A 27774-nucleotide genomic window follows, 5' to 3' on the forward strand; every position below is an offset into this window, starting at 1 on the left:
GGCACTTAGCCCTGTTGAACTCTGGTCTTGCTTGTGTGTAAATCTGTTTAGGATTGCACTGTGCATTAATATTGTTACTGTTTGTTCTGCATACCAGAGGAAGGTTTTGTGTTCCTGCCTCTCTCGTCATCACGGGAGGTATATAGCATGTGCCTTGAGCTGTGCTGATAGAATAGAACTGGCGACTTATTTTCAGATGTTAGCCACTGACATTCTTGTTCTGTGTGATGAGTATTCCAATGGAATGTGCATGTAGTGGAAGTGTTGTAACGGTTTTATTTATTTTAAAGAGAAAGTCACGTATCCATATAATCCATGGGAGACTTTTCATTTATTTATTTACTTTAATTTATTATTAAAGATTTTCCTCGTTTACAATGCACATGCATTGCCTCTTTCTTCAGGTTGCGTTTTCTACAGATCAGTTAACATTTGTTGTGAAACATTGGTGTTATATTCAGTATTGGGTTGTTTAGGACTAAGATAGTTTATGCTAATATTTAATTTCACTATTGAAGTGTTCACTTTGCAATAATGATATGTAACGTATTAATGAGAAAGTTGTTTGTTTGTTTTAATTTCTCAACAGGAACAAGTACAGATATTGAGCAGCTTTATCAAGCAGTGCCACAGCTTGCAAATGTGTTCAGAATTAAGGGGAAAATTGGTGAAGGTAATAATCATGATAATTCTTGCTTTTTATCCTAGAAAATGTTGCTTAACCTGTCCTTGTGGGTGGTATTCAACTACATTTTATACAGACTTGAAATTAAGGGACCCAACTTGGTCATGTTCATTAATTTCAGTAGATGTACTCCAAATACAGCTTAGTTGAATGCCACCCGGTCTGTCCATTTTAGGTTGCAGGTGGGACCCTGTGTGACTGAATCCTTATTCATACAGAAAAGTTCCCTGTATGCAGGGAATAGTTTGTGTGTGCAGGGGCATTAAGGGAATCTTTTTCGTGGAGTATTCAGCCACGTGTGAGCCCCCACTTGCAGTTGGAGGTGCCATGGTCCAGAAACAGGCTTAACCATTTCATCTGTCATTTTTGAGGGCCAGACCACATGGTCTTCCTAATGCTTGTTCCATGAGAAGAATGTCTGGAAAAATGCATATGGTTGCAAAGTATCCAGCTCCATGGCTGCTATCATTTTTCACATTATTCAGCAGCAGCAACAGGATGTGTGGATGGTTGCTTGTTTGGAACCTTCCCCAGTATTCTGTTTAGATGTCCTCCCTTATCAGCTAAAAAAGATCCCTTTGGGTCCCCAGATGTTGTTGGACTACAACTCACATCATCCCTGAGCTCTGGCCTTGCTAACTAGGGGTGATGGGAGTTGTAGTTCAACAACATCTGGAGACCCACTGGTTGAGAAAGGTGTGCTTTAGATGAGCATGGGGAATAGGAAGTGCCAACAACTCTGGAGGGATAATATTTCTTGGAGTTTTATGATAAAAAATCTACAGGGGATGGGGGTAGGTCAAGGGTTTGAAAACGGTATAAGTGCGATATATTCTGAACAAAAGGCAAAATTAATTGTAAATAATGTGGTCACAGAAGAGTTTACCATTGAAAAAGGAACACGACAGGGATGCCCAATCTCTCCATTACTCTTTATATCGGTCCTGGAGGTCTTGCTGAATATGATCAGAAAGGACCAGTTGGTTAAAGGAATACAGGTCGGAGCGAAACATTATAAACTGAGAGCATTTGCAGATGATTTGGTACTTACATTACAAGAGCCTGAATCCAGTACTAAAAGAGTTTTAGAATTAATTCAAGAATTCGGTCAAGTGGCAGGATTTAAACTGAATAAGTGTAAAACGAAGGTTTTGGAGAAAAATTTAACAATAACGGAAAAAGAAAAGTTTCAGAACGAGACAGGGTTAATGGTGGTTAAGAAAGTGAAATATCTGGGTATAAATATGACATCTAAAAATCTGAACTTATTTAAAGATAATTATGAGAAAACTTGGACGGAAGTAAAAAAAGATCTAGAAATTTGGTCAAATATGAAGCTTTCCTTGTTAGGTCGTATTGTTGTTATAAAAATGAATGTATTGCCTAGAATGTTGTTTTTGTTCCAAACATTACAAATATTGGACAAAATGGATTGTTTCAAGAAGTGGCAGAAAGATATTTCCAAATTTGTCTGGCAGGGCAAAAAGCCAAGAATAAAATTTAAGATACTAACTGATGTGAAAGAAAGGGGTGGATTTGCCCTGCCAGACCTTAAACTGTATTATGAATCAGCGGCTTTCTGCTGGTTGAAAGATTGGCTACTCCTTGAGAATACTGATATATTGGACTTGGAAGGCTTTAATAATTTCTTTGGGTGGCATGCATATTTGTGGTATGACAAGGTTAAAGTTCATAAAGGATTTAAAAATCATATTGTCAGGAAAGCATTATATAATGTCTGGATTAGATACAAAGATCTGTTGGAAAGTAAAACTCCGAGGTGGTTGTCGCCAATGGAAGCAAAAGCCGTTAAAAAACTGAATATGGAGGCTAATTGGCCGAGATATTGGGAAATTTTGGAGCAAGAGGGGGACAGATTGAAATTGAAAAGCTTTGAGATGTTAAAAGGGAAAGTAAGAGATTGGCTTCACTATCACCAGATAATGGAAGTCTTTAAAATGGACAGGAAAATTGGCTTCCAGGTGGAAAAATCAAAATTAGAAACTGAACTGTTAGAACCCAGTACTAAGAATTTGTCAAGAATGTACAACCTGCTGTTGAAATGGAATACACAAGATGAAATGGTCAAATCGGCAATGATTAAATGGGCACAGGACATTGGTCATAACATTATGTTTGCTGACTGGGAAAAGTTATGGACCACCGGGATGAAGTTCACGGCATGTAATGCCTTGAGAGAAAATATTATGAAAATGATCTATAGGTGGTACATGACCCCAGTCAAACTGGCTAAAATATACCATTTGCCCGATAACAAATGTTGGAAATGTAAGGAAATGGAAGGATCGTTTTACCACCTTTGGTGGACGTGCCCTAGGATTAAGGTCTTCTGGGAAAAGATCTATAATGAACTGAAGAAGGTACTTAAGTACACCTTTACTAAAAAACCAGAGGCCTTTCTCCTGGGCATGGTTGGCCAATTGGTGTTAAAGAAAGATAGAACTTTTTTTATGTACGCCACAGCAGCAGCAAGAATACTCATCGCAAAATACTGGAAGACACAGGAGTTACCCACCGTGGAAGAATGGCAGATGAAGGTGATTGACTATATGAGCCTGGCGGAGATGACGAGTAGAATTCGAGACCAGGGAAGAGAAACCGCGGAAGAGGACTGGGAAAAATTTAAGGACTATTTAAAGAAATATGCAAAGATTGGTGAAAGATAGGTTGGTGCTGAATGGGAAGATAGGGGTTAACTGCGGTAATAGATAAGAGAATGAAAATGAGAGTTATTAAGATTAAGTTGAAATAAGCTGGGGATTTGCTTAAAATTTATTGACAGGAGAATGCAGCAAGGGGAGGTATGAGGAAGTCGAGAAAGTAAGGCACATGAAACTAAGATTCAGAAGTATATCTGTTTTACGTTTAATTGTTTTGTATTTGTTTGTGTTGAAAATGTTGTGGAAACTTTAATAAAAATTAATTTAAAAAAAAGATAAGTGTGTTACTTACTTGCTAGATATAGGAGAGGGACAGTTGTCTGGCAGCCTAACTGCTTTGTGCTACCAATTCAATCCACTACTGATTTTTTTTAAATAAATGTTTAATGTCAACATACATCTTTTGCTGGAGTGGTACCTTTAGCCCTGTCCAGATATTCAAAGAATGTTTGAAGGTGTAAAGTGTGTACAGATTGTGTGTGTGCTGTCCCCACCCACAATAGACCTGGTGTGCTCCACTCCTGACCTTCCTGGTGCTTAGAAACCTCCCCACAATTGGGAACTTTGTGTTATCAGAATCTCCAGTCATGCAGAGGTTTCTAAGCCTACTTTCCTGTAAGCTATAATAAATGCTTTGGACTACGCAAATGTGTCAAATGGACTGAGCATATAGTATACTTTTTTTATTTATTTTATAAGAAAAGATCTTTTTTTTACCTCTCCCCAAGATACTACTACCTTTGAAGATTCTTGTAAAGCTTTTGCCCCGCTTGAGAATCTCTTGTCACATTTAACCCAACAGATAAATTATTCAGCCTTTTCAGATGGTATTCCTTTTTAATGATCGCTCTGAATTTCTGAAATACCTTTATTCAAAATGTAACTGTTCACTTAAAACAGTACTCTATATTATTTTCTCCTTGTTCCCCTAACAGCTCAACATTCACAAAGTCTTGTCTCTAAATACTGCTGCTGTCATGATTATGTACCCCAATTGTAGCTTTATGAAACTGTGGACTGTCAGCATGGAAGCAGATCTGCTTTATAAGAAATTTGCTTTTTCTTGTAGCTCATGAAAGTTCAATATATACTAAAGAATTTTTGCCTTTTTGCAGGTACGTTTAGTTCTGTTTACCTGGCCATAGCCCAGCTACGAGGAGGCCATGAAGAAAAAGTGGCTTTGAAGCATTTGATTCCTACCAGTCATCCTGTACGAATTGCTGCTGAACTTCAGTGTCTTATAATAGCAGGGTAGGTTCAGAAATGTACCAAGTTCTTAAATTTACAGGAGAATTGGTTTTTGAAGCCTGGTCACATGGCCTTATTTGATCTGAGGAAGCCTACCTGTAGAGGAACATTCCTGAAATTTTAATAATGTGGTGGGCCCATGCTCACAACACATCTAATGTGGCTCATAAAGTAATCAGTTTTCCAGAGAAGTATGTTACGATGTAGGGCTGTTGCATTTTTTTTGTGTGCCAATTAAGGGGAGGGAAACTGTTAATGCAACCTATCGTAAATCCTACTCCTTCAAAAATCAAGGTTCTGTAATTTTGAAAATGCTTGTATTGCATGACTCACTTTGTTTACACAGTTCGTGCTGAAATTCACTTCAATTTGCATCACCATTTTTATTTCTGCTTGCCATGACGAGGAGATATATTGGGCACTGTATGCCAACGCTACTCCTAACACAGGGAAAAAAAGTATCAGCTGGCATTGCCCACATAGCTGTCCAAGCACATCTTCAGAGCTACAATTACATTATTTTAAATTTATACCCTACCTCAAGAGGAGTGAATGCTGACATCCATCTAATATGGCATTCTGCACTCGTTCTGTATCATAGCATACATATAGCCCTATGTACTTGTGATGGGACGATGAGCTGCTTGTGCGTAAAATGCAAGTCCCTCAGAGTTTGATCAGGTTTTCAAACCTCTGCCTGTGACGGAGCCCCTCCAGCATGGCTGCGTCAATCACTAGTAGAATCCGAAAGTGGCTGCTTTCGGAAACGTTTCCAACATAAAAGCTCCTTAACGGAAACACGTCGTCTGGCCTCTCGGCGTGACAGTTTCCGTCGAGGTGTGGGTGTCCCTATAGGAGGTCCTGAGACCTCCCCACTGGTTTCGCTTGAAGCGTCTCTGAGCCATCCCTCCGACTCACTTTCCCTTGGAGTTCTTGCTCGCCCTCTACTGGTTCCCTCTTCCGCTGCTACTGCTCTCTCAACCTCAGGGAGCCTTTGCACCTGCGGCGCTTTAGATGTCAGTTCCCTGACATCCACCTCCCCTCCAGGGCCCCCTTCACCCCCTCCCGTCTCCTCTCCTACTGGCGGTGAGGAGGTAAAACCCCTGAAAGAACCTCCCTCATCTTCCGACGTCGCGAACACTTCCTTCCACTTGTTGCTGTTCCTACTCTCTAGGTACTCTTCGTCATCAGAGTCCACTCCATCTTCCAACTCCGACTCCGCGAACCCTTCCATTTCCTCTTCCTCATCGGTGGTGCCGAAATACTCCCTCCTAAACCTTGCTATAGGCTGAGGTTTCCTCGGGAACCTTTGGTGGAACGTTTCTGTTAAAACCTCGTCATTGACTTCCTCTGCACTTACCCAGGTGTTTTCTGACTCCGGTTCCCCTTCCCACGCCACCAAATACTCCACCTGATTACCCTTCCACCTGGAATCGAGGATTTCCGCTACATGGTTGCGGCGTTCCCTCTCTTCCAAGGCTGGTCCCCTGACGTGCTCCCCTTCACGTCCCCCCCTGTATGGTGACAGTAACGACCTGTGGAACACTGGGTGCAATTTCATGTGGTTGGGTAATCGGAGTTTGAAAGCTACCGGGTTGACCTGCTGAATCACCTCAAAGGGTCCCAATCTTCTGGGCCTCAGTTTCTTACAACCCCCTTTGAACGGCAACCCTTGGGTTGACAACCACACTTGATCCCCCACCCTTATGGTTTCACCTTCCCTTCTGTTCTTGTCTGCCTGCTTCTTATATTGTGCCTTGGCCCTTTCTAAGTTGAGCTGGAGCTGCTGATGGATGGCTTCCATCTCTTCTACAAAATGTTCAGCCGCTGGAACGCTCCATCTCTCCCCTCCTTCCCCTGGAAATGCCCTGGGGTGACACCCGTAATTAGCCAAAAAGGGACTCATCCCTGTGGACACATTCTCCGCATTATTGTAGGCAAATTCTGCCAACGCCAACTTTTCGACCCAATCGTTCTCTCTGTCATTGACATAACACCTAAGATATTGTTGAAGAATGCCATTTGCCCTTTCCGCCTGCCCGTTGGTTTCAGGGTGCCGGGCAGTTGAAAAATTAACTTCCACGTGTAGCAAGCTCATGAGCTTCCTCCAGAACCTGGAAGTAAATTGTTTGCCTCGATCTGAGATCACCCTCGAGGGAGCCCCGTGCAACCTAAAGATATGTTCCACAAACAACTTCGCCGTTTCTTCCGCTGTGACTGCATGTGAGCATGCTACAAAATGGCACATCTTAGTTAACAGGTCTACTACTACCATGATGGCTGTTTTCCCCTTGGACCTTGGCAGATCCGTCATAAAATCTATTGATATCGCTTCCCAAGGCCGTTCTGGTGTGGGTAAAGGTTCTAATAACCCTGCCGGCGCCCTTCTTTCCCCTTTGGCTCGCTGACATTGGTCACACCCTCTTACATACTCCCTTACATCTTCCCTCACCTTAGGCCACCAAAATTCCCTGGTAACCAACCACATGGTTTTGTGTTGCCCAAAATGTCCCGCCGTGGGGCTATCATGCAACTGCTTGAGTACTCTCCCCCTCAATTCACCTTCGGGTATATACAGTGCCCCTTTGTAATACAATGCCCCATTTCTTTCCTCAAAACCTCCGGGGCTCTCGCCCTCCCCCCTGAGACCTCTGAGCTTATCCTGGGCATATTCATCATTTTCCGTTTCCTCCACCAGTTCCCGTTGCCCCACCAGCGCCGCCCCACACACCCAGCGGTCCTCCGGGATGACATGTCTCTCTTCGATCACCTCCTCCCCTTCCCAATATTCTGGTTTGCGTGAGAGCGCATCCGCCCTGACGTTTTCTGGGCCTGGCACATAACAAATCTCAAAGTTAAATTTGGAGAATTCCTGTGCCCATCTCACTTGTCGTTGGTTGAGCACTCGAGCTGTTCTCCAATACTCTAAATTTTTGTGGTCGGTGCACACTTGCACCTTGTGTTGTGCCCCAATTAATAAATGTCTCCACCTCCGGAATGCTTCGTGAATGGCAAGTAGTTCCCTGTCATACACCGTGTAATTCCTCTCGGACTTATTCAGTTTCCGCGAGAAGAATGCACACGGTCTCCACTCCGACGCACTCCTCCCCGGTTGAAGAAGGACCGCCCCTATAGCCCGGTCGGATGCATCTGTTTCCACTCTCATGGGTTTTTGTAAATCCACATGCAGAAGTTGTTCTTCCGAGGCGAAAGCCCTTTTCAGTTCTTCAAAGGCTCGATCTGCCTCCACCGTCCAAACAAATTTCTTCTTGCTGCTGAGGCAGTCGGTGATGGGCGCCGTCAAGTGGGCAAAGTTCTTGATGAACTTCCGATAAAAGTTCCCAAACCCCAAGAATCTTTGCACGTCCTTCTTGGTCTTCGGTGTCTTCCATTCCAGTACCGCTTGAACCTTGCCTGGATCCATGGCCAATCCCTTGTCTGACAAGCGGTACCCCAGGAATTCCACCTCCTTGGTATGAAACTGGCACTTCTCCAGTTTCACCCACAGCTGGTTGGCTTGCAGCCTGCCCAACCCTTCTCGAACGTCCCTCACATGCTGTTCCTCATCTTCCGAATACACCAACACGTCGTCTAAAAAGGCCACACAGTTCTTGTAGAGCAAAGGTCCCAGAACGTGGTTTATAAAAGCTTGAAAACAGGCGGAGCCCCCTTGTAGACCGAAGGGCATAACGAGGTATTCAAAGGCTCCCAAAGGGGTAAACATGGTGGTCTTCCATTCATCTCCCTTCCTTATGCGTATCAGATTGTACGCCCCCCGCAGGTCCAGTTTTGTAAAAATCTTTCCCTTCCTTACTCTGGTCAAAATGTCGTCAATTCGGGGCATAGGGAAAGCCAGGGGCTCCGACACTGCATTGAGGGCCCTGAAGTCACACACCAGTCTCGGTTTGTCTGTGTTCTTTTTGTCCACAAAGAACACTGGGCTGCCCCCCACCGCTCGGGACTCTCTGATGAAACCTCGCTTCAAGTTTTTGTCAATGAACTCCCTCAGCTCCTGCATCTCCCTGTCTGACATGGCGTACAGCTTGCCTACTGGGAGTTGGGCCCCTGGGAGTAGGTTGATTTGACAGTCAAAGGGTCTATGCGGTGGCAGTTTGTCTGCTTCCCTTTCGCTGAATACGTTGCTCAGATCTGCGTATTGCGGGGGCACCTTCCCTTTGCCCATCACTTCCATCCCCGCTAGGGTGACTCTGTCTCCTCCCGAGACCTTCCCCTCCTTGCAGTGTTCTAGGCAATGCGCTGACCCAAAGGAGACCACCCTCTGATGCCAGCCCACTAGCGGATCGTGTAGCGCCAGCCAGCTCATCCCCAAAATGATGGGCGCTCCTCCCAGGATGGCCACATTAAACGCTATCTGTTCGGTGTGCCTTGCCACTCTCATTATCATCGGGACAGTCTGTTGGCTAACTTCTCCCCCCAACAGCTCTCTGCCGTCAATCGTAGTCACCTGCAAGGGGTTAATTAAAGGGATGGTCTGTATCTGGTGCTCAGCTGCAAACTCCTTACTCATGAAATTACAGGAGCTGCCTGAATCCAAAAGCGCCTTGACCTTTAGTGGGTGTCCGTTTGGCAGTTCTAGTAACACCTCTATCACTAAAGCAGGTCTGGGAGGTTCTGGCATGGGCACTTTCATTGCTCTTTGGCCTGGCTGCTGTGCCCCGACGGTGGCAGCCAGGCGTTGGCTTTTACTTGCTCCTTGCTTTCCTCTTCCTTTCCCCCAACAGCTCCTGCCATCCCTTGCCATTCCTTTCTTTGTGGGCAGACTCTGGCAAAGTGCCCTGGCTGTTGGCAGAGATAACATCTCTTGGCGCTCTTTCCCTCCTTCTTCCGCCCTTCACTGGGATTTGAAACTGCGCGTGCCCGCGCTGTTCCAACTTCCATCGGCTCTGCCGGCGGGAAAGATGGCTCTGGAATGTCTGGAATGCGGAACTCCCTCCAACGGTCTCCTTTCCCTTCCCGCCTTTCCAAAGCCCTCGCCTCCTGGCGCGCTCCTATGGCCAGCGCAGATTTGGTTAATTGGTCCATAGACTCCGCCCTGGGCCCCCGGGAAAGCTCATCTTTGACGGTTGAAGAAAGCCCCTCTTCGAAAAGCATTTGGATGGGCTCCGCCGATAGGTCCCACCCCAATTTATGAATCAGCATAGTAAATTCAGTCCAGTACTCACGGACAGATCTGCTTCCTTGCTGGCAAGCCATTAACTGCCTTCGCACCACCCCCTGCTCAATATCGCTGGAAAACATCAGGTCCATGGCACGAAAAAACTTCCTCGTGTCCTTTAAGATCTCATTATTCGCTGCCATCAGGGGTCTAACCCAATCTTTCGCCCCGGATTCGAGATGGCCAATCACATACGCCACTCGCGATTCCTCGTCGGGGAAGTCATCAAACTGCAAGTTTAGAGCGTATTGCATCTCTGTTCTAAAGGCATGATAGTTCCTGGGATCCCCCCCGAATTTCTGCACCAATCCTGGTACCTTTCTGGCGAGCGGGGTGGTTTTCTCCTTTCCCTTTTCTGCATCCTGAGCCCTCCTCTCCTCAAGCCTCGCCGTTTGCAGCGCCAACTGGATCTCCAACGCTCTGTACCTTTCTTCCAGGCTTGGACCCCCTCCAGCTGCTCCTGCACCCCCGGTTCCGGCTGGGTTGCTCATGATGCTTCTCTCTGCACAAGCTGGCTTTCGGTGACTTTCGGATTGCTGTGATGGGACGATGAGCTGCTTGTGCGTAAAATGCAAGTCCCTCAGAGTTTGATCAGGTTTTCAAACCTCTGCCTGTGACGGAGCCCCTCCAGCATGGCTGCGTCAATCACTAGTAGAATCCGAAAGTGGCTGCTTTCGGAAACGTTTCCAACATAAAAGCTCCTTAACGGAAACACGTCGTCTGGCCTCTCGGCGTGACAGTTTCCGTCGAGGTGTGGGTGTCCCTATAGGAGGTCCTGAGACCTCCCCACTGGTTTCGCTTGAAGCGTCTCTGAGCCATCCCTCCGACTCACTTTCCCTTGGAGTTCTTGCTCGCCCTCTACTGGTTCCCTCTTCCGCTGCTACTGCTCTCTCAACCTCAGGGAGCCTTTGCACCTGCGGCGCTTTAGATGTCAGTTCCCTGACAGTACTGATTAGTAACTAAGTGTTAGATATAACTTTCTAAATGAAAGGTTTTAAGAATTGGAGTATAGAGAGAGAATAATGCTAGCAAATGTTGAATACATGGGCTTAATGAGAGCATTCGTGTGTTTTTTTTCCTTGTAGGGGACAAGATAATGTCATGGGAGTTAGGTACTGTTTTAGAAAAAACGATCATGTGGTTATTGTTATGCCATACCTGGAACACGAATCCTTTTTGGTGAGTTACAAATCCCTTCTGTTAGAGGAACTAAACACGCTTAATTGCAAGTTGCTGCACAATTATTTATTCTGGCATTCTTACAGGACATCTTGAACTCTCTCTCCTTTGAAGAAGTAAGAGATTATATGTTTAATCTCTTCAAAGCTTTGAAGCGTATTCATTACTTTGGCATTGTTCACCGTGATGTCAAACCCAGTAACTTCTTGTACAACAGGCAAATGAAACGGTACGTCTGCCCAAGTTTGACACTGTTATGATCTTCTGTAGGAATACATTTCTTAAGCGTAACAAACTGCCATTTCCCAGTGTCCAGCAGTATGCCATGTAAAGGCTGTACGAGATGTTCAGTGACAAGCACAGGGCTGTGATCTGCTGCTAAGCAGCAGGCAAAAGTATAGCATATTTTACAATGGGAGAGACAATGTGTTGCTGCCTGTCAGGCCAGGTTCCAGACCAGTATTTGCCGCATCTAGTGCTTTTTCAGGGAAGGTAGTGAAAGAGTTAAATACGTCCTGCTGTTTCTCTGCTGAAACCCCCCCCCTCCGCTAACCCAAAGTTTTATAAGTACCGTATTTTTTGCTCTATAAGACTCACTTTTTCCCTCCTAAAAAGTAAGGGGAAATGTGTGTGCGTCTTATGGAGCAAATGCAGGCTGCACAGCTATCCCAGAAGCCAGAACAGCAAGAGGGATCGCTGCTTTTGCTGTGCAGTGATCCCTCTTGCTGTTCTGGCTTCTGGGATTCAGAATATTTTTTTTCTTGTTTTCCTCCTCCAAAAACTAGGTGCGTCTTATGATCTGGTGCGTCTAGAGCGAAAAATACGGTATTTGTCAAAGGGGGCTCTCACAATGGGTATTTGTCACATTTTCTCTAGGATATAAGACCATTCAGGGATGATTCCCACCCTAGTCAGTGAGAGAGAGGCTACTACAGCCTTTGGGTTTTTTGGGTTTTTATGGTTTGTTTTTTTATTAAAGATTTTCTTGATTTACAAAAGTGTGTGATGTCTCTTTCGTATGTACACACACACACACACACACACACACACACTACTAGTTGAGGGTTTGCTGCTTCCTGCTTTTCTTTAGTAGTTTTCTCTAGTCTAGATAATGCACCTTGTCAAAACGGAGAGGGTTCCCTTGTTCAAATCAAGGAGCCAAATTATGTGCACTTTAAAAAAAGTGTTAAAATCCTCGGAACACGGGAATGCAGGCCACACCCCTTTTACATGCTGCTATAGCACAACCAAACTTCCTTCAGGATAGCAGCTAAAGCTCACGGGGTTCTAACACAACCCTATTGCAGCTGAGGTATGTATTAAATCATTTACAAATTGTGTGTTCTCATATTGTCTTTTAGGTATGCCCTGGTCGACTTTGGTTTGGCGCAAGGAACTCCTGACACAAAAATAGAACTTCTCAAAGTTATCCAGTCGGAAGCCCAGCAGGAAAGTTGTGCATGGAATAAGCCTCAGATAACTTTGGGACCCCAGGTTTCAGTTACTGCTAGAGCACCTAGGCAGCTAGTTCGTCAGCCAGCTGCAAGAACGGCTAATAAAAGGCCTTGTTCCCTTTCCCAAACACAGATTAAACAAGGACAGAAAAGAAAGGTTCTGTGCTTCTTCCTTGATTTTGTTGCGTGAATTCGTTTAATGAGCCGCTTCATCCACCAGGGGGAGATGTAGTACCAAAATGAAACTTCAGTCTCCTTTTTCGAAATCTTTGTGGTTATGTAAAGATTTTTTTTTAAAAAAAAAACAACAACACATAGAACTTGCAAAATAGGAATTTGTTTCTGTGCAGCAATGGTTTTTGCACAACTTTTGTATGAGAGCTTTGCCCAAGAGATTGTATTCCAGACTAGCTATTGCAGGAATGACTAAAATCCTGGGGCTGGTTCTTGCTGTCACAAACACCTTTCCGCAGTCAGGTGCACAACATTTGACTGAGTGTACGCTATGAACAGGTGACACACTCTCGCTCTCTAACTGCATGTGCACATTGGAGAGCTGTAATCACTTGCAGCTTCTTGCCGTTTAAAAATGATGGGAAGGCTGTATATAGGCATGTATTAGACATGACAAGCTGCATTAGATATGACAAGAGTACACCTGTGCTGAGATGCCAACCCCAGATCCCATCTTCAGTCAATAAACTAACTCTGAATAAGCTGGCATTTTGATATGTTTAACTATCTTGCCGCTTGTTTAGTCAGTGTAAATTAGAGCAGCAGGATGAATTTTCCAGGTTACATTTTATTAGAATTTCCTTGTAGCCTTATATGTATTATTTCAGATCAGTTATCCTAAATGGTTTTCAAAATCAGGGTCTAAGGTTAGAAATAATCTTACTAAGATTATTTTTAAGAGAGCTTTGTGGGTAGATCTGCTTTTTAATGCTCTTAATTGCCATGATTTGCTACAATACAGTCCTAAGCAAGTTTACTCATCAGTAAGTCCTCTTGAGTTTAAAGTGGTTTACTCCCAAGCAAGTATACGTAGGATAATAAAAAATTCCTAATGCTGAAATCCTAGCCCCCACCTAACCTGGGAGTGCCATTGAATTCATTAGGACTCACTTCTGAGTAGACGTGTTTAGGATTCCACTGTAAGCCCCTAATGTGCAAGCTGATATTTATGAATGACACTGAATGTTTCGATTTAGCTAACTTTCTTCTTGAACTGACGACAGTGGTGGGAGAATCAACCTTTATCTGTTCAGTAGATTGAGCAGGTGGGGTGGGGGGAGTCGAAATGTACCCATGTATAAAACCACAAATGCAGTGTTAGGAAATCAGAAAGTCAGGGCTGTTGTGTGTTTAGTATTGCTAAGCCCTTTTAACTGACTGAGCATCTCCATATAAGGAGAATTTACATGCCAGTTAGAAAGTTGATTCATTCCCCAAATGAATTTTCTTCTCCCCTGCAGAGGGCTAATTCTGTCACCATGTTAGATTAAATTTTTAGATTTATAGTTTAGCTCCATTATCTCAACAATAATATTTCTCGGCATAAAATTCGGCCTCCTTTCTCCAAATGGTCAGGACATTCTGAAGTCATTTATCAGAATTTTGAAAGCCTATCCTTACCCAGCTGAATCTTGCTGGAGGACTACCGTGAATCGGGATGAGTAAGCATTCACCCTAGACTGTGTTCCCTTTGCAGTAAATTAGTCCCGTGAGACAGCTTATATGCACCTTTCTGTTTTTGCACTATCTCGCTTTTTAAAAGCCATGCCACAGTTGACTTTGTGTTAAAGATGGAATCCTTATTGTCTTCTTTTTGACACTGCAGGAGGGGCCTGAGAGCCTTCATGTTCAACGCTCTGTCTTTGGGGAGAGGAATTTCAATGTCCGCAGTTCTGCATCTCAAGACAATTCCACAGTTAAAGTAAGCATTGCTGGTTAACCACAGATAAATCAACTGCATATTCAGCAGCACGTTCAGTGTTTATCATTTTTTAAGACTACATAGGTCATGTTTGCTAGGCAGATGTGGAATGTGAACTGCGCTTGTTGGCACAATGCCTATTTTGTATTACTGTGGCGGTGGTTTTTACCCAAACCGCTTGAAAGCTGGTGGATATGCTTGCAGCATGCGTGTCTTCTCATCTGAACCTTTTCTTCTTTGTAGCTTTGTCGTCATTGTTCAAGCAATGTACTCGTCTAGCTAAGAACGATCAGGCATGTGAAATGGTATTTTGTGAGCGCCCTTTAACACAGAGGCGAAAGGTCTAATAATAATTCTGCTCTGCTTTACTAGACATGACGCAGATACAAAGTAGCGCAGATCCACTGAACTGAATTGGACAACTTTGTCAGGAATGTTTTTACTCAGCAGTAGAACAGTCTTGCAATTGAGTATACAAAAGTTACTAACCCAGATACAGTTTGATTATCATGCGTGTTGTCCACATGGCTCAACAGGGCCTTCTTGGTAGTGGCGCCTGCCATGTGGAACACCCATCAGATGTCAAAGAAATAAACAACTATCTGACTTTTAGAAGACATCTGAAGGCAGCCCGGTTTAGGGAAGTTTTTAATGTTTGATGTTTTATCATGTTTTTAATATTCTCTTGGGAGCCGCCCAGAGTGGCTGGGAAAACCAAGCCAGAGGGGCAGGGTATAAATATTATTATTATTATTTAATCAACATTAGCCATTAGACACACTTTGATGACCTGAAAAGTGAGGAGAGAGAGAGATTTTGTAGACAACTGGAGATGATACAGGAGCACCAATATTCCTGTTGAATAATATTCAATAACCGCTAACCTAATGAATAAGAATTGCCTCTAAGCAAAGAGGTATGACAGTTCTTGTAAATTGTGAGAGAATTAGCTCCCCCTTTCGTTTTTGTCTATTGGTGCATGATGCCCCAGCACAGAAAAAGCTGGTCACACTTAAATCCCTTTGAAAGCAATGAGAAACTTTGCCACAGATATGGTGCTGAAATAGATTTGACAGTAGATGGCCACAAAATGGCAGCTTTGTGTTGAATTCCCCCTACTTTTCCCTATAACATGTAAATTCCTAAGTCATGTGTTTACTCACCCCACTGGCACGGGGTAATATAGAACATTACGGAGGGACAATGGTCCTTGCGATTGGATTTCTGGTTTTGGCAGCAGCCTCTGTTGAGCATCACCTGGTTCCTGTATAAAGCCCTTTAGTGTAAAATTGACTAACCTTTTGTTCAAATTCTGGCCTGGAGTTTACATCTCCATAATTTTATAATATTAACGTATTCTAGATATTAACACAATAGACCTTTTCCTTGAAACCCACTAAATTAGAATTCTTATAATACCTTGTTAGGTTTAATAGCCATTGGGATTTATCGCTCACTAGTCTGAATTTGGCAACCTGCCTTTAAAAATGCTACCTAATAGAACTTTTATGTCTTTGAGGGCAGCTAGAGTCAAAATTGTGTTTAAATGTGTCTTGGATTTAAAAAATATAATTTATATTGCAGCTCATAAAGCAGCCTAGGGTGACAGATATTGCAGCTAGAAAATTATTGGCGAAGAAGAAGACAACTTCAGCTGTGACTAATGGCTTAGTGAAGAAAGCTGCCAGCAGTTATCCAACTAACATGACCTGTGACTGTTATGCAAAAGATAGAGTCTGCAGTGTTTGTCTTTCAAGGTAATTAGCTTTGATGCAATCGCATTACTGGCAAGAAATGATTAAAGAAAAAACATTTGTCCAATTAATCCATGTTGAGTAAAGCACAAGATAATATTAAATCTTTGCAATGCAACAGCAGATAAATATTCCAAAAGCTCATTTTGGGCAGCCTATTTCATGCAGGTGTTCGTTTTCACAACTAGATTTTCAGCACCCACAAATTCTGACTTAGTGCATTTGTTTAAATGTTTTCTGCAGAAGGTTTTCTTTATAATAGTGTCAACACTCTCTGTGCAAGGCTGCAGAAAACAACTTGATCCCTCTTAAGTTTCAACTCTCTTCTGTGACACAATCTCCACGGTGTCTCGCACCACAAAGCTGGTCCAGTGTTATAGAACACTCACTGGAGTTGGAAGCACAATGTAGTGTCACAGCTTCAGAGGGCCGGTTGTTATGCCTTGGCTTGTAAATGGGTCTAGGTCAGTGGTTCCCAGTTGGTGGTCTGCGGACCCCAGGGGGTCTGCATATCCCACTCAAGGGGTCCATGGTACCATTCACATAACAAAAACTACCACAGTGATATCAAAATTTTCAAAAGTAGGGGGTTCATGACTTGGCTGTTTGAAAAACAGGGGGTCCTCTGTACTCAGCTAATTGGAGACAAGTGGTCTAGGTCATATAACTCTGTCAAAGATCTCTGCTGGCAAAATACAACAGTTAAAGATGTACTTCTAATGTTTTGTGCCCTGCTAGCCTTCTGAAATTGAATGGTATCTGCATGCATAAGCGTATTCCTTGTGATCATGGTGTGGTAGCTAGCTGCAAATCCCCTGCACACACGTAGTTCTCAGTCTCTGGTATATGGAGGAATATGATCCCAGTTCTAAATTTGAAAGGTGTTGCAGCCATCTCATTGGGAGGAATTAATGAGAGTGGCATTCTATTATTTTACAAAATACTTACTCATGTTACCACATAAAGTCATAGCAGTTGGTTTATTTACTGTCGGACCCCTAAAAGCTCAAACTGTGCTGTTATTTGCTAAATGTGTTTTTCATGTTTTAATCCCCAAGACGCCAGCAGGTTGCTCCAAGGGCTGGTACACCAGGATTCAGAGCACCAGAAGTGTTAACCAAGTTTCCGAATCAAACTACAGGTGCAGTATAACAAATTGAAAATGTATATTTCCATGCACTAGATACCACTGTAGGTCTTCCAGACTGTATGTAGTTGGAGTGTTATCTAAAGAAAAGCTATTATAAAACACATTTCTTTATTCCAAGCTTCTTACCTGAAATAAAAACAAGTTAGGTGTATACCTAACATAGATAGCTATTGTACTACCAACTTTACTGTATGCTTGTGAAACATGGACCAATTATAAACGCCATCTCCAACTCCTTGAAAGATTCCATCAACGGTGTCTCTGAAAAATTATACATATCACTTGGGAAGACAGGTGAATTAATGTCAGCATACTGGAAAGATCACTATTGTCGGATCAATGATTCTTCAACATCAACTTTGTTGGACTGGTCATGTTCAGATGTCTGATTATTGCCTCCCAAAGCAACTACTCTGTTCCCAACTTACGAATGGGAAGCGAAATACCGGTGGACAACAAAAGAGATTTAAAGACGCTCTCAAGGCAAACCCCTCCAAAATATAATATAAACACCGACAACCGGGAAACACTAGCCTGCAAGTGCTCCAGTTGGAGAACAGCTTTTACTAAAGGTGTCATGGACTTCGAAGAAGACAAACTCAGGACGAAAGGGAGAAATGGGCTAAAAGGAGGAATCCTCGCTGTTATCAACTCTCACCCGGAAACTTGTGTCCCCACTGTGGAAGGACGTGTGGATCCAGAATTGGCCTCCACAGTCACTTACACACACACACACTGTTAAGACTATATTCATGGAAGACAAGTGATTGCCAAAGAAGAAGAACATAGATATTTACTATGATATTGGGAGTTAGCAGCATTCCTCTTTTAAATGGTGGAAAGTGGGCAGAAAGTTCCAACACTGAGGGTTTTGCGTCAGCTGAAGAATTTTTTAATCCCGCCCCCCGCCCCCCGGCTTATTCTTCAGGGATTGTGAGAGATCATATCCATCTTTGTATTCTTTTAGAGCAAGCATAACTAACATAATACGCTTGCACCAGATTTTTTAAAAGATTACATGAAAAAGCTGACATTAGATATTTAATCTTTTTAAGCAGATGGAAATCTGCTCATGACGACTGGAAGGCATGGTCAAGTGACTTGCTAGGGCGAGAAACATCCTGCCCTTCCAGATAAGTCCTCTTTAATTGGCAAGAGCCAAGGTCTGTGAAGTCTAGGAGTTTGTTTTTGTTTTGCTTTTAATGGTTTTTCTCTGCACCCTTACTACTTCAACTACAGCCTGATGGACCCCAAGAAAGAGGCATTTAGGAAGGTTTGGGGGTAGACATGGGAAGCCAGAACAGAACCTTCCTTTGCTTGGGAAGCCAGGACTTTCCCTTACCAGTTCAGTCCTGCCAGCAGCAATTCAACAAATCCCAGTCTAGCAGTGGTGTAGATTTTGACAGATTCCATTAAAAATAGCTCAAAAACTCATTTCACACAAAAAATAGCAACAACTTTGCCAAGAAAAGCTCAACAACTTTTGTGTCCGGATTTCCACTTTTCGAAATATGGCAACCCTAACTAAGCCATTCCAACCCTCACCACTTTCCCACACTGGTTTATTCCACCTCTTCTCTTTGATGTTGATTATCCTTATAAATATATATGTTTCACCAACACTCCTCGCATGTCACTGGCTTGATGTGAAGGTAAAGGACCCCTGGATGCTTAAGTCCAGTCAAAGGCGACTATGGGATACAGCGCTCATCTCGCTTTTCAGATGTAACCATATGGCAATACAGCACTAGCAAAAATTAAGCACATTTGAGTTCCATTGACGTGATTTCATTGGTAATTGTAAGCACGTACTTTTAGCTCTCTTCCACTGAAGTCAGTGAGACATACATACTTAGCTTGGGATAGTACCCATAGAGTTTGCAAATTAGAGGATATACTTTGTCCATTGCAATGGATCCCATGTGCTCTTGCTTTCAAGTGCTTTCCCATTTATGTGGGAGCATCCCTTAAGAGTTCAGAACTGTCCTTTCCATTGAAGTGAATGAAGCAGCCCAATCATGCAAAACTTTGGTTTAGGGGTACGCACCAACCACACGATTTGGTTGAGACCCCAATGTGGTCCCTCATGAAACAGCCTGATTTGGCTCAGACCAATTCAAAGCTTTTCTGATTCACTTCAGGGATGTATTTGAGTCTGCTTTGTTCAGTGCGCCTGCAGTAGTTACTGAGATTAACCAAAGCAAAAAAACAGCTATAACTGTAGGGTTGCCATATGTCTGGAATGTCCCAGACATACCCAGAATACAGTAGTTGGAAGCAGTGTCCAGGCATAAATCGGCAAAATATCCGGGAAAATCTGGATGTACGGCAGTCCATGTTGGCAGTGCCATTTTTACTGATTTTCCATTAAATTGGCTCAGAAACGTCGGGGGGGGGGGTTGGTGATAAAAAGCTCAACAACTCTTGTTTCTGGATTTTCACTTTTTGAAATATGGCAATCCTATTAACTTTGTCCTTTTATAACAGCAGTCCCATTTTGTAAATGCAGCAGTTTTATGCTGAGCAGAAAGTCTAGCTCTGAAAGTAACTTTCTATAATACCAGTTATCATTGTCACGAGCAAATGTAAATTAAAATCGGCTTTCGATTTTGACTCAGTCTTTCAAACACACTGGGAGTATAAGTAATTGTAACTGAAGTTTGTTTTTAATTGCAGCAATTGACATGTGGTCTGCAGGAATCATATTCCTTTCTCTGCTGAGTGGCCGGTATCCATTTTACAAAGCAAGTGATGATTTAACAGCTTTGGCACAGATTATGACTATTCGTGGATCCAGGGAGACAATTCAAGCTGCTAAAACATTTGGTGTGCAGGTTTTGTATTTATATTTTTTTGTAATTCAGTGTACGTTCAGACTGTTTTGTAGCCATCCGCTTTCTGTAGATAATTTGTGTTTATATTCCCAGAGACTTTCGAATGGCATTGGAATTTATTGGTCTAAACACCAGAATCAGGCTGACCTCAAGTTAGTTTTAAATAATCCCAGTAGAAATTAAGCTTTATAGACATAGAGGATTGCAACCAAAGATGTGTCTGGTTGTTTTTCATCAATATATGAATTTCTGCTTTCTAGCAGCTTCTGGTCCAGCCCACTGTTCTGAATTCTTCCCATTTTCCTCTCCTAAAATCTCCCATATAGTTACCTTCTTGCTTCAGTCCTCTGTACCATTTCCTCTTTCATTCCTCCTGCCCTAGACTGCCCCCTGGAAATTTCCCATGGGCCTGATTGCCTTCTTGGACCCCTGCCACTTCCTTTTCTAAGCCCTGTGTGCTTGTCCTGGCACTTGTTAGGACAAAACCGGCTGACCTCTCATCCCTTGGTGACTTGAAGGCAGTCCAGCAAATAGCTGCCAGCGCCTTCATTCTCACCACCACTACTTCCTCACAGACGTTATTCCTCCATGCATCATCTTATAAATATTTATCTGGTATCTGTTACTCCTGATATTTCAGAAACTGTTCAAACAACCAAATAAGTTGGTATGTACTTAACAGATTGTGTTTAAAGGTCCATTCATGCAAATAAAAGTAGCAACTGGTAATACATAGGCTAATTACACCTTAAAACCGCTGCTGTCAGTTACTTAACATTTGATTATTATTTTTTAAATGAAACATATGGAAAAGAACAATTGGCCTTACCCAAAGTGTAGATTTAAGAGAGGGATACAAGAGCCAATGGACCCCATCCTCGGGTGCTCTGTGATGCACTGATGTTAATGTGGGGCTCTCAATTGTTATTTGTTCCTGAGTGCATACATATATCTTAGTCCTACTCTTTGAGTTTATTCCGAGGTGGGGAGGGGGAAGTAGGCAGGTATATTGTTTTTTTCAGTGACTCCATCGGTACCTTGCTGCTTGGCGAATCTGGAAAACTGAGGGAATTGAGCCTGTTTCCCACAAGTCTTTTCTCCTGCCTCTCATCACCTGATGAGGAATGTCCCACAGCATTGGCTGCAGTGTCCCTCGAAATAAATTGCTGTCCGTCCCCCCCTAAACCGAAGCACATAGTGGTTGGCTGCATATTTTCTAAAGGCGCCTCCCTCTTAGCATAGTTGGGAGTGTGCAGACGACTGGCCTCATAACCTAGTCTTCCAGCCATATGCCCTGCTTGTCTTAGTATGTACCTGTGCTTCATGTATCCACAGTGGGAATTACTGCCAGTGTCACCAGAACTGCTCTTTCACAGATTCACACGGGTGTATATGACTAAGAGGCAGAGCGTCTGCGTTGCATCCCGGGTAGCCCTGCAAATGTCCCCTGTTGGAAAAACTGGAGAGCTGCTGCCGGTCAATGTACACAGTACTGAGCAGGATGGAACAATGGTCTGACTCTGTTCAAGGCAGCTTCCCGTGTTCCTCCTATCCGTATTCATCCAGGGGTGCAACATGAGGTCTTTGCATGCCCGCACATCCCCAAAACACACCTATCAAAAGTTCTTTGGGACTTAACTCAGTTCTGTTGGCTGTTTTGTATTCCATTGTTGTTGTTTAGTCGTGTCCGACTCTTTGTGACCCCATGGATCAGAGCACGCCAGGCACTCCTGACTTCCACTGCCTCCCGCAGTTTAGTCAAACTCATGCTAGTAGCTTCGAGAACACTCTCCAACCATCTTGTCCTCTGTCATCCCCTTCTCCTCGTGCCCTCCATCTTTCCCAACATCAGGGTCTTTTCCAGGGAGTCTTCTCTTCTCATGAGGTGGCCAAAGTATTGGAGTCTCAGCTTCAGGATCTGTCCTTCCAGTGAGCACTCAGGGCTGGTTTCCTTAAGAATGGATAGGTTTGATCTTCTTGCAGTCCATGGGACTCTCAAGAGTCTCCTCCAGCACCATAATTCAAAAGCATCAATTCTTCGGCAATCAGCCTTCTTTATGGTCCAGCTCTCACTTCCATACATCACTATTCCATTACAAAATAGCAATATGGCAGATTCATCTCTTGGCGTGTTTGTGTGTGTGTGTGTGTGAGAGAGAGAGAGAGAGAGAGAGAGAGAGAGAGAGAAATCTGTTTTGCAAGCTTTGGTTCTATGAAAGGTCCAGTTGACCCAATTTGTGCATAACATTAAACCAGTTTAGTTCAAAACTCCCTCTTTACTCCTGCGTCAGGGGTGCCAACTTGAAGAAAATTTTGTGGGGCCCTACATAATCGATCACATGACACAGTGTGCACAAACACCATTTAAATGGGAATGCCCATCAACTTTGTGGGGGCCCAGCCCCCTCAAATATTTTATTTTGGGGGCCAAAGACCACACAGCCCCTAGGAGTTGGCTCCTACGTCCTGTGCTGTGCTTGTAGGAAACAGTTCACAATGCTGGCTTAATGTTGTGCGCAAGCCCACTCTTGTTGGTTACTTTCTCTTATTTTAAACCACAAGCAGAACCCATGGGCTTCCTGTTCATGGTTTTGGGGAAAACAATGAGCTCTGGTACACATGCAGTGCCAAGCCAGTGATGCAGGTTTTTTCCTCCAAGCATGGGATAGGTAGGGACGAAGTGGGGACATTTGAGCAGTATTTGCCAGCACACTGCACATTTACATTAAGCCATAGTTTATTTAAAATTATGGCTTTAATGTTAAGTGCAAACCAGTGTGCTAAGTGACAAACTAGCTTATATTTTTTGAAAGGTCGACAGTACTGCTTTAACGTATTGTATGTGTGCATCCACTGTCTGTGTTACAGTGCTATAATGTGTCTTCTGAAAGCTGTCAAGCATCCTTTCTAACCACATTGCTTTTCACACAGGTAAATCAATACTGTGTAGTAAAGATATCCCAGCACAGGATTTACGAATGCTCTGTGAAAGGCTGAGGGGAAGCAAAACCAGCTTTGACATCTCGACAGGTGATGGGCAGATCAACCTTTCTCAGGAACCTGCATTACAAGCTGAAATCTTCAACATTTCAGAGCCTGCACTTCAGACATCTAAAAAGCACCTGCAGTATCAGAAGCCAAGTTGTCATGAACGTGATGGCCTGGTTATTAGAACTTCTGAAAAGCCAGCTGATCTGGGATGGGACAAAGTCCCTGATGAGGCCTATGATCTTCTAGATAAACTGCTAGACCTAAATCCTGCTACAAGAATAACTGCAAAGGATGCCTTGCTTCATCCTTTCTTCAAAAATATTAAGCAGTGAAAAGATGCTCAGCTCTGTACCACCAGAAGCATTGGAAATCATAGTTTCCTTATCTTTAAATGAAATCAGAATCCCTAGAGGGACATTGTTTCCTCCAAATTGCTTCATAGCTACACCCAACTTGCGGAAACAAAACAAAAACCTTGTCAGCTATTAAACATACTGAAGTCCAAATCAAAGGCAGACTGGGACAGATTTTTCCCCATGCTCTTACACCATACATTTCTAAATTATTTTAATTTTGTTGTGTCGCTGATGATGCAATCTGCAGATGTACTGGACCTCCATGAACCAGCTTGCAACCCACAGTGGTCCCAGTCTGGTCTTGGCACGATACCTGCATGGGCTTCCTTTGGGCTGCCTCGTTCTTGACTTCTAGGAGCGCCGCTGCTTCTTAATCAGCTCCTAATACCTGTACAAATGTGCCTTTAATATGTGAAGGGTGCTGATGTGAGACAGAAAAGATTCCTGCTGTACTTCTAGCCTCGCAAACCAATAAGTATACTTGAAAACTTGTCCTAGTCATCAAAACACATTCTCTCTTCGGAGGAAGAAATGGAGAATTCTGAAGTTTTGAGAGCCCACAACAGTAGTTTCTAAAGGCTTAGGACTACAGCTTTTGAATGCATGCATTTTAGGTGGAACAAGAAGCAGCTGTGAACATAGTTATTCTAGTGTGCCCAATCCTAGCCTACTTAAAAGACCCACGTTTCCCTTCTTTCCAGGAGCTGGCAGGTGGGGAGTGATGGCCATGCAGATGTTTTCTGTTGCTTACTGGAACATTTCGGGCAGAATGGTGGTTAGGACAGGGCAGTGCCAGCAGCCCAGTGAAGCCAACTTGCCACTCCTGCTGGTGCAGCCATGCCACTCTGAGCTTGCTGCTCCCTTGCCTCACCCACATCAGCATTACTGATGCCAGCTGGCCAGATCTGCAGTGTTGTCCCTCCCTGCCAGCCGTTCCTGTTCCCTATCCATGTCACTATCAAGACTGAACAATTTTCATATAATTAAATGACCATTCAGCTTAATAAGGCTTAGTGCTTGCCATAAAGATTTTGCCCCCCCCCCCTCCAAATTTTTGGAGTTTAAGGAAAATATGGATTGTGTTCTTTTCTTCCCTCTTTGAAAACTTCTACCTTTCCTCTCTGCTCTGCTAGCATTTGAGATGGGTACCAGTTGCTCTGCACTGTGTGCCATAATATCTACATATGCAAGACCTAGTTTGTCGAGTACTAGCTTACATTACTTTGTATAATGTGTACGATTGTCAAAACAGTTTTCCTAGAATTACCAAAAGTAAACATATTTCATACACTATAAAAATGGATATTATTATCGCACAACAATATGTTATGGGATCGTGTGTGTCTCTTATTTTTGTTCTTTGGTTGCAAAATAAGAAAAGAAAAAAAATGACAGGCTCAGCCAGCACGTGTCTCAAAACTGACAGAGGCATCTTGCCTCTGATATTGGAGATAGTATACAACCATCATGATGAGCCATTGATAGCTTTAATGTTTCATGAATTTGCCAAATCCTCTTTTAAAGCTACATCATTCACCACATTAAAGGCAATGTAAGATAAGCTAATAATTACATCATAAGCACTAATTGGTAGAACTGAATACCATAGTAGTGGATTTTCTGCTTCCCCAAGAGGTTAGCCTCTGAATCTTTAGCTTTTGTCACCTTGTACTAAAGATATATTCGTTTAACTTCTGTGTTATTTCACGATTTCCCCCTAAAATTGTTTTAATATGGACTACTAATGGCAGAGTCCTATAAACGTCTGCTGGGGAGTAAGTTTCATTGAGTTCTTTGGGACTTGCTCTCGAGTAAGTGTGCATCGGTCTGCAGGCTTAATTTTTTTACATAATCACATGTTTCCACACTTTTTAACATTTGCAACAAAACCTTTTCCATATAAGGTCTCTATTACAGAAAAAAATAATTGCACCAAGCTGCAGATGAAAAGCAGCTTTTAAATGGAACGATACTCGAATCAAGATCTTTGCAAGAGTGATGGTAAGTTGTTGGTGTGTGTGTGTTTTACTGCTTTTGGCACCAGCTGTTAGAGATAAATGTTTGCAGATGTCAGAATATTGATTGCAGAAAGTCCTGAAACCCACAAAACCCTGGGGCCTACGTCTTAGCAATTTCTGCTGTTTATGTAATTTCAGCGCAGCACGTCACTGAGAAGTTATTTATCTAAAGGAACTGTGGCCAAATTTGGCAAGCTGAGCCTTCTGCCAGTGTTTGTAGATGTATTATTTCCTCCTATGTTCTTGCATTGTGTCTGTGGCCTTACTAGAAGATTAGCTAACACCAAGCGAAAAGGACCACTTTCTATGCTAAGCTCTCAAAACTGAATAATGGGGGGTGGTGAGTTGTTTTGTTTTTTAGTTTGTGTTTTTGCCTTTGGTCTTTTCACTACATATGGAAATGTTGCCAGTTTCAGCTGGCTGAATATCCCAAAATTGGGCATGTGATGTTTTTATACAACTGCATCTGGACAGATTCAAGTACCATCACTCCCTCGTTGGGGGGAGTGTGGAGTTAAATCCCTTTCTGCCTGCTTTTGAGCAATAAAAACAGATTTCTTGGATGACTGAAGCAGGAGAGTCTTGCAGAACTGACTTAACCTTGCCTTGCTCTTAGATCACAGAGATAACAGAGGGCAGGAAACAGTCCCCCTTTCCCCCATAACATGTCATGGGGAGCTGCAACACCTTTTCCCCTCCTTTCCCCCCTAGTCCGGACAGAGTAGCTGTTGTCTGAATAAGCAAGGAACTGATGCCTTAAAAACAGGGTGGGTGCTTGTGCTACAGACAGCTTCCTTCTCTGAGAATGGAGCAAAGTAAGGATATTTTTAGGGACGTGGGTGGCTGCTGTGGGTTAAACCACAGAGCCTAGGACTTGCCGATCAGAAGGTCGGCAGTTCGAATCCCCACGACGGGGTGAGCTCCCGTTGCTCAGTCCTGGCTCCTGCCAACCTAGCAGTTCGAAAGCACGTCAAAGTGCAAGGAGATAAATAGGTACCGCTCCGGCGGGAAGGTAAACGGCGTTTCTGTGCGCTGCTCTGGTTCGCCAGAAGCAGCTTGGTCATGCTGGCCACATGACCCGGAAGCTGTATGCCGGCTCCCTCGGCCAATAAAGCGAGATGAGCGCCGCAACCCCAGAGTTGGCCACGACTGGACCTAATGGTCAGGGGTCCTTTAAGGATATTTTTAACAAGTTGCTTCTCGTCTTAATTCCTGTACTGGCTGCTGGGTACAAGGGAGACAGCTTTGTTCTTTGTAACTTCAAACAAGGCAGAAGGGCACCTAGACACATTCCTTTCTTCATAAGGAGGTTTATTTGTTTTATTTGTTCCATAAAATTTATACGCGGCTTGATTGTAGGGGGCGGGGGAAGACCTCAAAGCGGCTTACAAAAAAGGTAAGACAATAACCGACCACTAAAAAAAATGACAGCCTGATTTTAAAACATTAAATTAAAACTGCAATAGAATAGACTTAAAACAGAACTCACATGTATGGGTTGGGTTGTCTAAATAAGAATGTCTTCAGCAGGCAACAAAAGGAATACGCTGAAGGCACCTGTCGAATATTGATGGTTTGCAGCCCCAAGACTTCCAAAAGTCTTGGTGCTGCAACACTAAATTATCAAGTTCTTGCAGGTGCAATACTGGCAAATGTGAATCATCTTGCAATCTAAAGAAGACTAGCTTAAGGAAAAGCGATGGCAAGAAATGAACCAGATTTGAAACGGTACATTTGGGAATGCCAGGACCAGACAGCATTTTTAACTGGTAGGGGAAATCCGTTATAATAACATACAAAGTGTGTCTTTATGGTGAAACTACATGTTACGTGGAAGATCTGTTGACATGAATGGAAGCTCTGGGAAATGTCCCTTCTCAATTGTTCTCCCTTCCCCAGGCTGTTCTTTCCAAACAGTATGTAATATGAAATACATTTTGTATGAAAAATAGTGTGAAATACTGTAATTTTTCTCCTTGTTTGTTCACCACCACCACGAAAGCAAGTAAAAACAGCTTCGGGGGCTGATGTAGGTCAGGAAAATAGCGCCTTACTTCTCTCTCCTCCCCCAACCCCCAATCCATTCTCTGGCTCTCCTTCAATGCTGCTTTACTCGCATATTGAGTTCCTACAGCAGCTTGTTAATACAAAATTAAAATGTCAAGAGATGACGATAGATCTCCTTCATTATATGTAGCTTGGTCCTACATGACTTCTTATTTATCGTGTTTAAAGAAAACAGACAGCCAAATGGAAGGGCAAAAATGGATAGACATAAAGAGCAGGATGAGAAACAAAAACAAAAAAACCTA

The 27774-nt window shown here is 43.2% G+C and overlaps 1 protein-coding gene across 6 annotated transcripts in view; it reads left to right on the forward strand.

Annotated features, from left to right (window-relative positions):
- The window catches only part of CDC7 (cell division cycle 7), a 36043-nt gene extending 12444 nt beyond the window's left edge, over window positions 1-23599 (forward strand). For 5 of the 6 annotated variants that reach the window (XM_081914228.1, XM_081914230.1, XM_081914229.1 and 2 more), the window contains 10 exons: window positions 590-673; window positions 4482-4617; window positions 10876-10969; window positions 11056-11198; window positions 12331-12580; window positions 14264-14359; window positions 15944-16116; window positions 17172-17254; window positions 19940-20089; window positions 23029-23599. In XM_081914228.1, the coding sequence (XP_081770354.1) occupies window positions 590-673; window positions 4482-4617; window positions 10876-10969; window positions 11056-11198; window positions 12331-12580; window positions 14264-14359; window positions 15944-16116; window positions 17172-17254; window positions 19940-20089; window positions 23029-23420 (1601 nt within the window). In that variant the 3' untranslated portion in view covers window positions 23421-23599. Of the gene's footprint in view, window positions 1-589; window positions 674-4481; window positions 4618-10875; window positions 10970-11055; window positions 11199-12330; window positions 12581-14259; window positions 14360-15943; window positions 16117-17171; window positions 17255-19939; window positions 20090-23028 lie in introns of all 6 variants that reach the window. The other variant, XM_081914232.1, reaches the window with a different exon arrangement.
- The last annotated feature ends 4175 nt before the right edge of the window (window positions 23600-27774 follow it).

Source organism: Podarcis melisellensis (assembly GCF_964234715.1).
Source record: "Podarcis melisellensis genome assembly, chromosome: 6".
Taxonomy (NCBI): Eukaryota; Metazoa; Chordata; class Lepidosauria; order Squamata; family Lacertidae; genus Podarcis; species Podarcis melisellensis.